The sequence below is a fragment of the Helianthus annuus genome, chromosome 17 (assembly GCF_002127325.2).
Source record: "Helianthus annuus cultivar XRQ/B chromosome 17, HanXRQr2.0-SUNRISE, whole genome shotgun sequence".
In the NCBI taxonomy this organism is placed as follows: domain Eukaryota; kingdom Viridiplantae; phylum Streptophyta; class Magnoliopsida; order Asterales; family Asteraceae; genus Helianthus; species Helianthus annuus.
In genome coordinates, this window is record NC_035449.2 from 154,088,638 (window position 1) to 154,103,763 (window position 15,126).

The following is a 15,126-nucleotide window of genomic DNA, read 5'->3' on the forward strand; positions in this document are numbered from 1 at the left end:
TACATTATATCATGTCACGAATAGGGTATACATAAGCACCATTAATCTAAGTTTAGACCAAAGAGCAAAAAGTTAGATGGAATTCGAACATTTTATTTTACGACGTTACATGGAATTCGGGTTCGAAAACGGGTTTGTAGGTGCAAACATGCCACTTATAACACAAGAAGTGGGCTTGTGGGCCTTGGGCCAAGCCCACTAACCAAACCCAAAGTATAAAAAGGTAGTAAACCACATCCTCTCTCATTTTGAAACCCCATCCTAAAACACACGGCCACATACATCTTCTTTTTCCTTCCTTCATTCTCTGCATTTTCTTTCTTTTAGAAACCCTAACACTTCATCTCTTACATTTTGAAAGTCTTATCCACACCACAAGTCCACACACTCTCTCTCTCTCTCTCTCTGATTCAGTCCCGACGACCGGAATTACCGGCTGAGCCGGCGACTGCCGGCATGTTTCTTGCCGTCACACACAACCCCTCCCTTATCTCCTGGAAGAACTCCGGCCGGTATCGAAGATGATGATTATGCCAAGGTTGAAGATAACGCGACGGTGGTGCCGGTGTCGGCAGCCGATGGAAGATGATGAAGATGATTATGCAGGTGATGTTCGATGAAGATGATTATGCCGGTGATGTTCGTTTTTGGATAATGATGATGGCAGCGGTATGGAGGAAGTCCGACATACGAATTAGGTACGGGTCTGGGTCATGGTTCACCTTGGTTCAAGTTCAGTTCAAATGTTTAAGGTTTTTTTTTTTTTTTTTTTTTTTTGGTTGGGACGTGTTTAGACTTGGTTTCGGGTCAAGATGTGATCTCGGTTCAGACTTGGCATGGTTCAACAGGTTTGAGTTTTGTTACGGTTCGGGCCAGCACCCGGTCAAAAGTGGTCAAAGGCAGTCAACGGGTAAACCCGAGCCAATTCGGGTCAACAACGAGTGAAATCAGCTCGGTGCGGGTCAACTCAGTTAACTCGGTCAAACCCGGCCAACTCAGTTGACTCGGTCAACTCGATCAAACTATTCGACGAATCGACACGAGAGATTGGTAAAGATTTAATGGCGCGATTTATATCGTTGTTTTATTGTTTTAATTAATTACGTGAAAACGAGCTCGAACCGATTCAATTAGAATATAATTTACGTTTTTGACATATTTGGCAAAATTTGATATACTGTGATTGAATCTTGTTGATTTTTAAAATTTAACGACAACTCGGGGCCGTCCATCGAATCGTTCGGTTAGCGATTCGGTAGAGCTCAGTAACACGTAGTATCGCTACACCGTTTTTATTAGACACTTATAAGTTATTTCGTGTTAGGAATGTCATAGATTTCATGCTAGCGAGTCACGTTTGGAAATGTAACACTCCACTTGTTTTTATAATAATTTTAACATAAACTAAGCATTTATAAACCAAAACTTTGATTTACATATCAAACATAAGGAAATTTTCACCAAGTTAACATTTTAGATAATTACTACTAGTTTAACAACCCCAAAACAAGTATTTAAGTGTTAACTACATAGACATTGTTTAAACATATTTAAGTAATCGCGGAAGCTACAAAAGATCGTGTTCGGTTCTTGTAATCGTTCTTGATCGCCGTCCGGATTAAGTCCATCATCACCTATGGTCAAAACCACGTAAAAGATTAGTTTTGACACCTTAAAATCAAGTATAAACAAGTTCCATGGTTAAACAATGAGAAACAAACAAGAATTGCAACGGATTGGGGCGGTCGCGCCCCGCGACCAAGATGGCATCAGCCGTCGCGGCCCGCCACGGCCGTCGCGTCGCGCGACGGTGAGATCGTTTTGCCGTGGCGTGGCGCGAGCACATGTTTTTGACAGTAGGGTCGTTAACTGGAGCTGCATATCAGCCCAACATCCCTATTTTTCATTTACAAACTTTAAACTAACATAACTTTTGACTTGAGCGTCCGATTTAGCCGATTCTTTTTCCTACGTGTCCGTAATAAAATTACCGACGCACCTATCTTAACCGTTCAGTCAAAAATGGAATGTACGGTTGGGGACCAGTAAATGCACAATATATTCGTTTGACCCATATAGTTTTTGTACTAATTTAACTAGTAACAACTTTAGACGAAAAGGCGTATTTACCCAACTTCCGAGGCTTACGACCACTGGCGTTTCATTACCACACTTGTGGTTTCACGCTCTTGTGATCCGTCTTCGCCAAATGTCAATCAAAAACAAAGTTTTATTACTACTAACCAATTATTTGACCTGTTTGGCTCATTTACGGAATCCTCCGTTTCCAATGACTACCAAACGCATTCTAGTCTATTTACGACTCATTAAATCAATAGCGAACAATATCGCTTCACTAATATCAACCTTTATACCAAAACACGATTAAGAACAATTAACATATCTAGTTTACATATTGTAACATAACAAGTTACATACCTTTAAAGCACGCCCTTCAAACGCAAGTCGCCTCCGGCTTGTCTCCTTGACGCCCCGGTATCTTTTCCTATAGAGTTCAATCACAACCCGTTTAGAACTCTTTTCATAACATGTAACGCATAACTTGCCGAAATTTACAAATACGCGTTTTAACCCAATTTTTCAGTTTTAAAGCCTTCTTTTAGCCATTTTTACAAACACTTCATAGGCAGAATTTTATACACTTTATTATCATTTTCATGGCTTGTAATTTAGCCGATTTTAACATCAATTAACATGTTCATATCAATTTTCGCATCTACAACATCGGAATTTACTTATTAAAATTCAAATTACACTAGAACAACTATCAATTTCTCGTGTTTAGCATGTTCATACAAAAACCCACTTATCACCTTCAAAGGTGATCATGAATTCACAAGAATTAGACCTAATTTCATCATATGCTTGTCTAGGGTTTACTCCTAGACACTACAGTGTTCCTATTTCATCATATAACGAACATGCAACCATCTAATTCGAATACTCTAGGTTTGCGCAGAAATTTAACTAGAGATTTCTCATGAAATTTACATACCTCGTGACTCCTTTTTCAGTGGAGATCACTAATTCGTGCTTGGATTTCGATTTAGACTTGATTCGGACCTTCAATTTAAGAGATTTGTGAGAAATTAGGGTTTGACGGGGAGCTCTAGGTCGCCCCCTGTGTTTCCGTCGATCTCAAAACACACAAGTGTGTGTTTGAGTTTTAAATTTTATGTTTTATTTTAATTAGTTTCGTTTTAAACGCTTTTGGCCCCTCAATTATCATTTAGTTCTTATTTTTAGTGTGTTAACCCACTTTTAAGTCACTACGAGACTTTTATTTAACTAGGTTATTTTTAATCCTAGTTAGTTCACTTGTTTATTTACCGGCATTATATTTTAAACAATTGATTTAAAATTTTCGGGATGTTACAAGTCCACCCCCCTTAAAAGGGTTTCTTCCTCGAAACCGGAAATACGTACCAAATAATGCCGGGTAGAGACGCCGCATATCCTCTTTGGAATCCAATGTAGTGTCCGAACCCTTCCTATGGCTTTACTGCATAATTAAGGCTATTATCCACCTCGATATCATCGTAATGGATATAAATTGTTTCCCCCGCTAGACATTTTCGCAGTTGTGACACATGAAACGTGCCATGTATTCCTCTCAATTCTTCCGGTAACTCAAGGCGATACGCCACCTTACCGATTCGTTCAATGATTTTAAATGGCTCGATAAATCTCGGGCTTAGTTTCCCCTCTTCCTGAATCGGATCACGCCTTTCCATGGGGAAACCTTTAACATAACCATGTCGCCTTCCTGAAATTCAATCGGTTTTCGTCTTTTTTCGGCATAAGACTTTTGCCTATCTTGGGCCGCTTTCAAATGAGCTCGCACCACATCGATTTTCTCGTTAGTGGCTTGGACAACTTCTTTGTGGGCTAGTTCACGTGGACCCACTTCACCCCAACACACCGGGGTTCTACATTTCCTACCATACAACATCTCATACGGGGCCATGCCGATGCTGGCATGGTAACTGTTGTTATAAGAGAATTCTGCTAATAGCAGATACATATCCCAACTGCCCCCAAAATCGATAATACACGCTCTTAGCATATTTCACTCTGCCCATCCGTCTGAGGATGGTACGCGGTGCTGATAAATAGTTTTGTTCCCATCTGTTCTTGAAAATCTCTCCAGAAGTTTGAAGTAAACCGGGTATCTCTGTCCGACACAATAGATACTGGTACCCTATGACGTGCCACTATCTCATTTGTGTATACATCCGACATCTTTTCCGAAGTATAAGTCTCACGTATGGGAATAAAGTGAGCACTCTTCGTTAATCTATCCACGACCACCCATATAGCATCGAATCCCCGACTCTTTCTAGGCAGTTTGGTCAACAGGTCTATAGTGATATGTTCCCATTTCCAAACCAGGATTTCCAATGGTTGCAGTTTTCCATATGGTTTCTGGTGTTCCTCCTTGACTTGCAAGCAAGTCAAGCACTTCTCCACATACTTTACTACATCTCTCTTCATTCCGGGCCACCAATAGTTTTGGTTCAGATCATTGTACATCTTGGTTGCACCCGGATGAATAGAATAATAGGATTTATGAGCTTCATCGAGTAGAAGCGTCTTGACCCCACAGGAGTTTGGGACCCATATTTTTCCGAATCGAGTCTTCAACCCGTTGCTACCATCTGCCAAATCCTTCAGCTGACTGACTATCCTTTCCTTTTTCAGGTTTTCTTCTTTCACCGCCTCGGCTTGTGCTTCTCAGATTTGTTCAAGTAAACCTGAGGTTACTACAAGTTGCATCGACCTCACTCGTATTGGGACATAATCCGATTTCCTGCTCAGAGCATCCGCCTCAACATTTGCCCTTCCGGGTGGTAATGTAGTTCACAGTCGTAATCCTTTACTGTTTCTAACCACCGCCTTTGTCGCATACTTAACTCCTTCTGATCGAATAAGTATTTTAAACTCTTGTGGTCGGTAAATATGGTGCACTTTACCCCATATAAATAGTGCCTCCATATTTTTAACGCAAACACCACCGCCACCAATTCAAGATCGTGCGTGGGATATTTCTTTTCATGCATTTTTAATTGCCTTGAGGCATAGGCTATAACCTTGCCCCTTTGCATTAGAACACATCTGAGCCCCGAAAGTAAGGCATCAGAATAAACCACCAAGTCTTCGACTCCGTCCGGCAACGTTAATACCGGAGCTTGGGTTAACTTCTCTTTTAGCATTTGAAACGCTCTTTCTTATTCGACACCCCAAATAAATTTCTCCTCTTTCTGAGTTAACTTAGTTAGCGGCGACGCAATCTTGGAGAAATCTTGAATGGATCTCCTGTAGTATCCCGCAAGCCCTAAGAAGCTTCTAATTTCCGAAGGATTCTTCGAAGGGCTCCATTTCGACACGACCTCTATCTTTGACGGATCCACCAATATTCCATCGGCACTTATGATATGGCCGAGGAATTGCACCTCTCGTAACAAGAAGGCACACTTTGAGAATTTTGCATATAACTTTTCTCGCCTAAGTGTCTCTAACACCTCTTGTAGATGACGTGCATGATCTACTTCACTTTTCGAGTATACCAGAATGTCGTCGATAAACACAATTACCGACTTGTCTAACATTGGTTTGCAAACCCGGTTCATGAGGTCCATGAAAGCCGCGGGTGCATTCGTCAGCCCGAATGACATTACGAGGAAAGCCGTCTTCGGTACATCCTCTTCCTTGACTTTTAACTGGTGATATCCCGATCTAAAGTCGATTTTGGAAAACCAATTCGCACCTTGTAATTGGTCGAATAGATCGTCTATTCTCGGAAGCGGGTATCGATTCTTTACCGTGAGTTTGTTTAACTCCCAGTAATCGATACACATTCGCATGCTCCCGGTAGTACAGCGCTTTTGCTACGGGTTTCACGCCTGGAACCAATTCGATTCCGAACTCTACCTCCCATTCAGGCGGTATCCTCGGTAAATCTTCCGGAAACACATCTTCGAAGTCACGTACTACCGGTAGGTCTCCAATCTTCAGTAATTCTTTCTCGGCTTCATTAGCGTATATAATAAACGCCCTACATCCATGCTTCATGAGTTTGTGAGCTTTCAACATCGAGCATATTATAGGATTGCCCCCCTTTTCGCCAAAGATGGTGACGTGTTTTCTGCTCGGAGATGTTAGCTTTATTTCTTTACGGAAACACACGACTTTGGCGCGGTGCCGAGATAACCAATCCATCCCGACCACCACTTGAAATTCCCCCATCGACATCGGGATTAAATCTATTGAGTACTCCTCGTCATCAATGCCCAATTTACAATCTTGGCAAATATCACACACTATGAAACTTCTGTTATCTCCTAACTCAACCTTTAAAGGGATAGATAATTTTGTCAATACAAATGAAGGATGTCGAATAAGTCCATATGAAATAAAGGACTTATTCGCACCCATATCAAATAATACACATGCAGGGATCGAGTTTATTGTGAATATACCTGAGACCACATCGGGTTCTGTTTTTGCTTCAGCCGCTGTTAGTTGAAAGGACCTGGCCTTTGCCTTTAAAGCTTCTGATGGAGATTCTTTAGTGAGTCTCTTTCCAACTAAGTCTGGACATTCAGACTTTTTTGTGGCCAGGCTGATAGCATTTATAACAAACTGAGACTTTTCCTGGACATAGAGATGCCGTGTGCCCCGTTTTCCCGCATATAGGACACGGTTTGTCCTTGAAACGGCACTCGCCCTTGTGCCCTTTTCCACAAACTTTGCAACTTGGCGACCCACCCTTTGCATCCGTTTTCTTTGCCGATTCAGCCGTTCGAGCCTTCTTTGTAGGGCTTGGATTCACATCTTGTGCCCTTCGCTCGCCCCTCTCGATTTGTTTCTTCAACCCAATTTCCCGCTCCCGAGCGGTGTTGATAATTTCCGTGAGGGTTTCATACTTTGAGGGAGTCATGAACTCCCGGTATTCAGCACTCAACATGTTGTAATAATAATATATCTTCTGCTCTTCAGTGGTGACTAACTCGTCACAGAATCTCAGCTTATCCATAAAGATGCCCGTGATTGTATCAATTGTTTCACCCTTCTGTCTTAACTGGATGAACTCTTCCTTAATCCTGTTGATGACTGCCTTGGGACTATGATGTTTAAGGAATGGCACCTTAAACTCATCCCATGTCATGACCCTTGCGGCTTCGGCTCCTATCTCCTTCTTTTTGTTACCCCACCAATCTTTGGCTTGAACCTTCAACTGACCCGTTCTCTAAGCAACAAAATCACTCACGTAACAGTGGGTCCTTTCAAACACCCCTTCGACGCCACTTAGCCATCTTTGGCAAATTATCGGGTCAACCTCCCCGTTGTAGATTAGCGGTTTACACACCATAAACTCTTTGTACGAACATCCTTTACGTTCTCCCGATTTCTCTTTCATAAGGTTGACACTATCTTCCAACCTTTTGACTCGTTCCTCGACTAATGATAACACCGTGTTTTGAATTTTGTATATGAACCAGAATAGACTACCCTCAATTGCCTTTCCCACTTCTTCGGCAATTATTTCTTTCATTTGTTCGGTGCTTGTCGGAACTGGATCATCGTCATTCCTTTCCGTCATCTCGAAACTGAAATGTTTACTTCAATTATTAAACATTTCATTTATAACATAGCTTTATTCACTTTGGTTTAACCAAGTTCGTAACTTGCTTTGACCGTTCTTATTTAGTGCACCTTCCGGGTTTGAGTGTGTTCACACACCCTTCCCGTGCACTTAAATTATCATTTCTTTTACATACATAAGATAAGATCTACTAAAATAAACAATTAATCCTTACCGGACGATCGATCAAGCTTGAACCGAACACTTTGTTGACAACCTTAAGCACTGATTACCAACTTGTAACACTCCACTTGTTTTTATAACAATTTTAACATAAACTAAGCATTTGTAAAGCAAAACTTTGATTTACATGTCAAACATAAGGAAATTTTCATCAAGTTAACATTTTAGATAATTACTACTAGTTTAACAACCCCAAAACAAGTATTTAAGTGTTAACTACATAGACATTGTTTAAACATATTTAAGTAATCGCGGAAGCTTCAAAAGATCGTGTTCGGTTCTTGTAATCGTGCTTGATCGTCGTTCGGATTAAGTCCATCATCACCTATGGTCAAAACCACGTAAAAGATTAGTTTTGACACCTTAAAATCAAGTATAAACAAGTTCCATGGTTAAACAATGAGAAACAAACAAGAATTGCAACGGATTGGGGCGGTCGCGCCCCGCGACCGAGATGGCATTAGCCGTCGCGGCCCGCCACGGCCATCGCGTCGCACGACAGTGAGATCGTTCTGCCGTGGTGTGGCGCGAGCACATGTTTTTGACAGTAGGGTCGTTAACTGGAGCTGCATATCAGCCCAGCATCCCTATTTTTCATTTACAAATTTTAAACTAACATAACTTTTGAATCAAGCGTCCGATTTAGCCGATTCTTTTTCCTACGCGTCCGTAATAAAATTACCGACGCACCTGTCTTAACTGTTCAGTCACAAATGGAATGTACGGTTGGGGACCAGTAAATGCACAATATATTTGTTTGACCCGTATAGTTTTTGTACTAATTTAACTAGTAACAACTTTAGACGACAAGGCGTATTTACCCCAACTTTCGAGGCTTACGACCACTGGCGTTTCATTACCACACTTGTGGCTTCACGCTCTTGTGATCCGTCTTCGCCAAATGTCAATAAAAAACAAAGTTTTATTACTACTAACCAATTATTTGACCCGTTTGGCTCATTTACGGAATCCTCTGTTTCCAATGACTACCAAACGCATTCTAGTCTATTTACGACTCATTAAATCAATAGCGAACAATATCACTTCACTAATATCAACCTTTATACCAAAACACGATTAAGAACAATTAACATATCTAGTTTTCATGTTGTAACATAACAAGTTACATACCCTTAAAGCACGCCCTTCAAACGCAAGTCGCCTCCGGCTTGTCTACTTGACGCCCCGGTATCTTTTCCTATAGCATTCAATCACAACCCGTTTAGAACTCTTTTCATAACATGTAACGTATAACTTGCCGAAATTTACAAATACGCGTTTTAACCCAATTTTTCAGTTTTAATGCCTTCTTTTAGGCATTTTTACAAACACTTCAAAGGCAGAATTTTATACACTTTATTATCATTTTCATGGCTTGTCATTTAGCCGATTTTAACATCAATTAACATGTTCATATCAATTTTCGCATCTACAACATCATAATTTACTTATTAAAATTCAAATTACACTAGAACAACTATTCATTTCTAGTGTTTAGCATGTTCATACAAAAACCCACTTATAACCTTCAAAGGTGATCACAAGAATTAGACCTAATTTCATCATATGCTTGTCTAGGGTTTACTCCTAGACACTACAATGTTCATATTTCATCATATAACGAACATGCAACCATCTAATTCGAATTCTCTAGGTTTGCTCAGAAATTTAACTAAAGATTTCTCATGAAATTTACATACCTCGTGACTCTTTTTTCAGTGGAGATCACTAATTCGTGCTTGGATTTCGATTTAGACTTGATTCGGACCTTCAATTTGAGAGATTTGTAAGAAGTTAGGGTTTGAAGGGGAGCTCTAGGTCGCCCCCTGTGTTTCTGTCGATCTCAACACACACAAGTGTGTGTTTGAGTTTTAAATTTTATGTTTTATTTTAATTAGTTTCGTTTTAATCGCTTTTGGCCCCTCAATTATCATTTAGTTCTTATTTTTAGTGTGTTAACCCACTTTTAAGTCACTACAAGACTTTTATTTAACTAGGTTATTTTTAATCCTAGTTAGTTCACTTGTTTATTTACCGGCCTTATATTTTAAATAATTGATTTAAAATTTTCGGGATGTTATAGGAAATGTCATTATGGATGCACATTTAACTAGTTTAGCACAAGGATATCAATGTGAGTTCATGTCCCCAATTTTAAACATTTTCTTATTTTCTAAACTTTGGGGAAAATACATTTACAATGGTATGTTAAAAACTAAGAAATGATACATTAGATCATGTCACGAATAGGGTATATGTATGCACCATTAATCTAAGTTTAGACCAAAGAGCAAAAGGTTAGAGGGTATTGACAGCCTCACTCTTGGTTTTAGACCCTTGCGGAAGAGTGCTTTTGGGTCCCAGTTGTGAATCGATGGAAAAATCGCCTAGGTTTGGATGCTTCCTATGTCATCACACATGTTAATGTCCTAGCTAAACATTTGCAATCTCGATTTCCTTACATTTGCAACTCACAACTTACATTTTACAAGTACATACCATGTTTTATACAAATACAACTCATAGGTTCATTCATGCATGTTGTGATGTCATTATCAGGTGCGGACATTGACGGTTACACAAGTTTTACAAACACAACATTTTACAAATACAAAGTTTTACGAACATAACGCATTACACATACGAAGTTTCCCAAATACAAGCTTCCATATAACATGCTGAAAAAAATGATTTTTAGTTCATTTTCTCAACAATATTTTAAAAACCGGTTATTCAAAAAGGTTTATTCTAAATCTTTTTTAAAACAAACTATGAACTCGCCAACTTTATGTTGATTTTTCACATGTTCTTTCTCATGTTGCATTTCAAAGTTATGACACAGTTGGAATAGGAGAACCATGTGGATTCGAGTACTTAGTGGGCGTTCGATTTCTAGAAGTCTTAGCAATATTAGCTTCTGCTGTGCAATGAAAGTCAGATCACGTCAACTCTGATTTTAGCGGGGTGTGACAAATTAGGGTTTATAGTGGGGAATCTGGTGGACATTTTGGGGAAGATGATAAGGTCAAATGGATTCTTTAATTTTATTATTTTAATTAATAATGTGTTATAATAAAATTATAATGACCATTTTGCTCCTAAGGACAATGACAAAATACAAGGATTTTATTACACAAATATGAGCTGATTTCATTTTTTGGACCAAAATGTCAACAAAATTGAAACCATAGTGATCCAGATTCAAAAGATTTGAGTTTTGGACTAAAGTGTCAAAAATGACCAAACCTTAGAGACCAAAATGACAATTTACTCATTATACAATCTGATCACACAGATTACTTACCGTTCTGAAGAAGGTTACCCTAGTAGCATTCAGTTTAAATTTATTTTGTTATACTCACGTCATAAGAATTTATAGGAAAGAAAAACAATATTTTAAATAGGGTTTCATTATTATGGGTAACATTATCTTACAAACTTTCTTAGTGTACAAAGATACAATGGATCACAAAATATAAAACAATGTTAAGCAAAATATAATACAATATCGAAAAATATATCACAATCTCGAGAAAAAAAAGACACAATTTGTCGCAAAAAGACACAAAGACGCGAATATAGAAAATACATAATGTTAAATAAAAAGACACAATAATATAAACAAAAATTCAAAAATCTACAAACTATATATTCAAAAGTGAAACCTAAAATCTCACGTCGTATAATTCAGTGAAATGGTTTGGATGCCGCTTGAATGAGGTTAATCGGAGTTTGTTTGATGCCCTACCTACGACTTTTTAATTTTAGAAAATTTTGTATTTCATTCTAACCCTCATTATTATATACTAGCTATTATTTATCTCTATCTCTGTTACTATATAAAGCATTTCAAATTGTTTGGAAATCAAACCTGGAAAAGCTGGTGGAAACAATAATTGGCAATTTATTTAAATGGATTTTGACGATATATGTCAGTGATCCGTCGATAATTTAATTTTCTAACAGAGTTATTCCATTGCTGAAACCTTGTTATCTTGTAGTGGTTTGACTTGAGGCAATAAACTACACTATTAGCCTTGTCACAAAGTTCATGTCTTGTAGATTGAATACATTCCTCCTTGTATAGCATTAAATGTTTTAATTATATTGATAGAAATGTGTTGTTACATCTCATCACATGGCTTGTCGGATAATTCATTTAATCCAGATTATGGTCCCCTAGAGTGACCATACGAGTGTGCACCCGTTTCTAATACGACATGGTATTATAAATGTTAAGAGTTAAAATCTAAAAATTACTAACTCTTAACATTTATAATACCATATCGTATTAGAAACGGGTGCATACTCGTGTGGTCACTGAAATTATTTAGGGGGCCATAATCTGGATTAAATGAATTATCCGACAAGCCATAGTTGGGGCGGGAGGGGGCGACTGACCCCCCGAACGTTTCGCTCACACGTTTTTGATCCCCCCCCCCCCCCCCCCCCCGTTTTTGTAGAAATATTTGGGTATATACGTTTTCGACCCATCGGTCGGAAATCTCAAGCTTCGCCACTGCTAAGTATAAGAGTAGATTAGTTTGACTCTCTCTCTCTCTCTCTCTCTCTCTCTATATATATATATATATATATATATATATATATATATATATATATATATATATATATATATATAGCTCAGATCACACAAATTACTTACTGGTTCAAACAAGGTTGCCCCATCAATATCATTCATTTTAAAAATTTTATATTAAAAAAATATTTTAAACAAGGTTTTAATGTTATGAAAATAACTTTAGGGCATGTTTGGTTAAGCTTTTTAAAACAATTTATTGACTTATTGGTTTTTTAAAAAGTAATAAGCTCCAAAATGATGTTTGGCAATGAGGGTGTATGTGAGAGGAAAAACCCAATAAGTCAATAAGTCACTCCATACTGAATTTTACAAAAATCCAATAAGTCAATAAATTGTTTCAAAAACCTTAGCCAAACATGCCCTTAGTTATTTATAAATAACCTTCATATAAAAATCTACGATACAACGAGATAAGATGCTCAAACTAAAAAACATATTTAATTTTCTGGAGTTCTCAACCATGAATAAAAACTAAATTTGTTATAAAAAATCTACGATACAATGAGATTAGATGCTCAAACTAAAAAACATATTTAATATTTTCTTGAGTTCTCAACCATGAATAAAAACCAAAGAGTTAAATGCCATTTTAGTTCTTGTGATTTTGACCATTTTGCCAGTTTAGTTCAAAGGTTTTATTTTTAGCCTGTGGGTCCAAAAATGTTTCACAGTTGCCATTTTAGTCCACTAGGTTAACTTCATCCATTTTTTCTGTTAACGAGAAGGCCAATTCGGTCATTTTGTATGTAATTCTATTAACTAAAAAGGCAATCCAGCCATATAAAATGACCGAATTGGCCTTCTCGTTAACAGAAAAAATGGATGAAGTTAGTTAAACCAATGGACTAAAATGGCAACTGTGAAACCTTTTTGGACCCACAGGTTAAAAAAGAAACCTTTGGACTAAACTGAAAAAATTGCTCAAATCAGAGAAACTAAAATGGCATTTAACTCAAAACCAAATTTGTTATCTGTGTAATAACTATTGTTACAAAAAGATAGCCTCAAATCAACACAAGAAAATAAATTCATATAAAACGAAAAGAAAATTAGACAATTACTATGTATACAAACTAAATTTTGTATTTTAACTTGGAAGCTAGTTGATTTAGTGTTTTTGTTGAATAACCGTCTTTGCTAAGCCTTTTGATTTCATTTTAAGTAATTAGGCTGCAGGGTATGCGAACGTCCTCATCTCGTCTTGGTCTGGCGACACCAGCAACACCAACCCCCCTCCCCCCAACCCCGGTCCCCGTCCTCAGCGTCGTTTCCTGGACGTTGACGACGAACCAAAACTGTGGGCCCCCCTCCTAAAAACTAACCGTTAGATAAAAAAATTAAATTTCCATTTTGAAAACAAAAACCAACGGTCAAATATATTAAATATATATATTTCAAATCCATTTTCACCTCTATTCACCATTTTAACCCCAAATTTTCATCCCTCTCACTTTATTTTTATAAATCTTCTTCCACTTTTATAACCTTATACTCTATCATGGATCTCTTCAACAACCCGAACAACCCGAACAATCCGAACAACCCGAACAATCCCAACAACCCGACCCAACCTAATGTTTTCTCGGTTCTGGGATATTATCCGACGCTAGAACCGAACCAATTATTGCAATATTCATCAAATGCGTTTGCATCATTCCAACACTCGCCGAACCAATTCGGTCAATTCTCTCAAAATCAAGCCCTTCAACAAATGATGATGCGGGGTGCTTTTAATTTCCCACCGAACCCGACACCACCCGTTCAACCCCAACCGATCCCGACGCAACCCGTTCAACAATCCGAACCCGACGACGATGTGGAGGTTGTTCCCGAAACCCAACCGCCTAAAGAAAAAAAGCAAACGAAAAAAAGGCAAGCAAGTGGTGGTTGAGCAAGCGTCCAAACTGAAGTCGACTAAGTAGACGCCAATCGAAGAAGAAGCCTTAGCCAAGGCTTACATAGGCACGTATACACACCCGACAAAAGGTTGGTATTTTTTTAAAGTTTATCTTTTTTTTAAGTTTTTATATTTTTTTAAAGTTTATACATTTTTTTTAAAGTTTATACATTTTTTTAAAGTTTGTTTTTCTAATTTTTTTTGTTAACAGTTTCTAATTGTTTTAAAGTTTGTTTATTTTTTTAAATTTTAAATTTTTGTTAAAAGTTTCTTTATTTTGTTTAAAGTTTTTTTTTTTATTTTGTTAGAGAAAAATGCCCGGATAGTCCCTGTGGTTTCACCTTTTTTCACCTATAGTCCCTATCTTTCTAAAACTACTTGAATAGTCCCCAAGGTTTTCCGTTTTGTTCTCGGATAGTCCCTAGGTCTAACTTCAGTTACTTTTCTCAGTTAAGTGGGTGTTGAAATGACCAAAATACCCATTCCTTAAAAGGCCAAACCACAGGGACTATCCGGGCATTTTTCTTGTAAGTTGGCTTCGTTGGCTCTAAGGACCAGATCCCTTGGGACGAGGTTGAGCTTCTTCATCCTGGTGTTGTAATAACTTTCTAGCAACTTTTTGTATTGGGCCTCCCAGACTGTTGTTATCTCCCTTCTTTCTTCCAACAGATTTAGGTTCATTCTGAGGTCCTGTTCGTTTTCTTCATCTCGAAGCTTCATCCGGGCAGTCGGGGATCCGATCTCGGCGGGAATGATAGCTTCCGTCCCGTAGGTAAGGCT

The 15,126-nt window shown here is 38.2% G+C and overlaps 1 protein-coding gene across 1 annotated transcript; it reads right to left on the reverse strand.

The window, feature by feature from the left end:
- Window positions 1-3,715: 3,715 nt before the first annotated feature.
- LOC110925006 lies at window positions 3,716-7,624 on the reverse strand. Its single transcript, XM_022168980.1, has 4 exons — window positions 7,391-7,624; window positions 6,770-7,270; window positions 5,900-6,675; window positions 3,716-4,007 (listed from the first exon to the last, which is right to left on the reverse strand). The coding sequence occupies exons 1-4, from the start codon at window positions 7,622-7,624 to the stop codon at window positions 3,716-3,718; spliced, it is 1,803 nt and encodes a 600-aa protein (XP_022024672.1).
- Window positions 7,625-15,126: the final 7,502 nt, after the last annotated feature.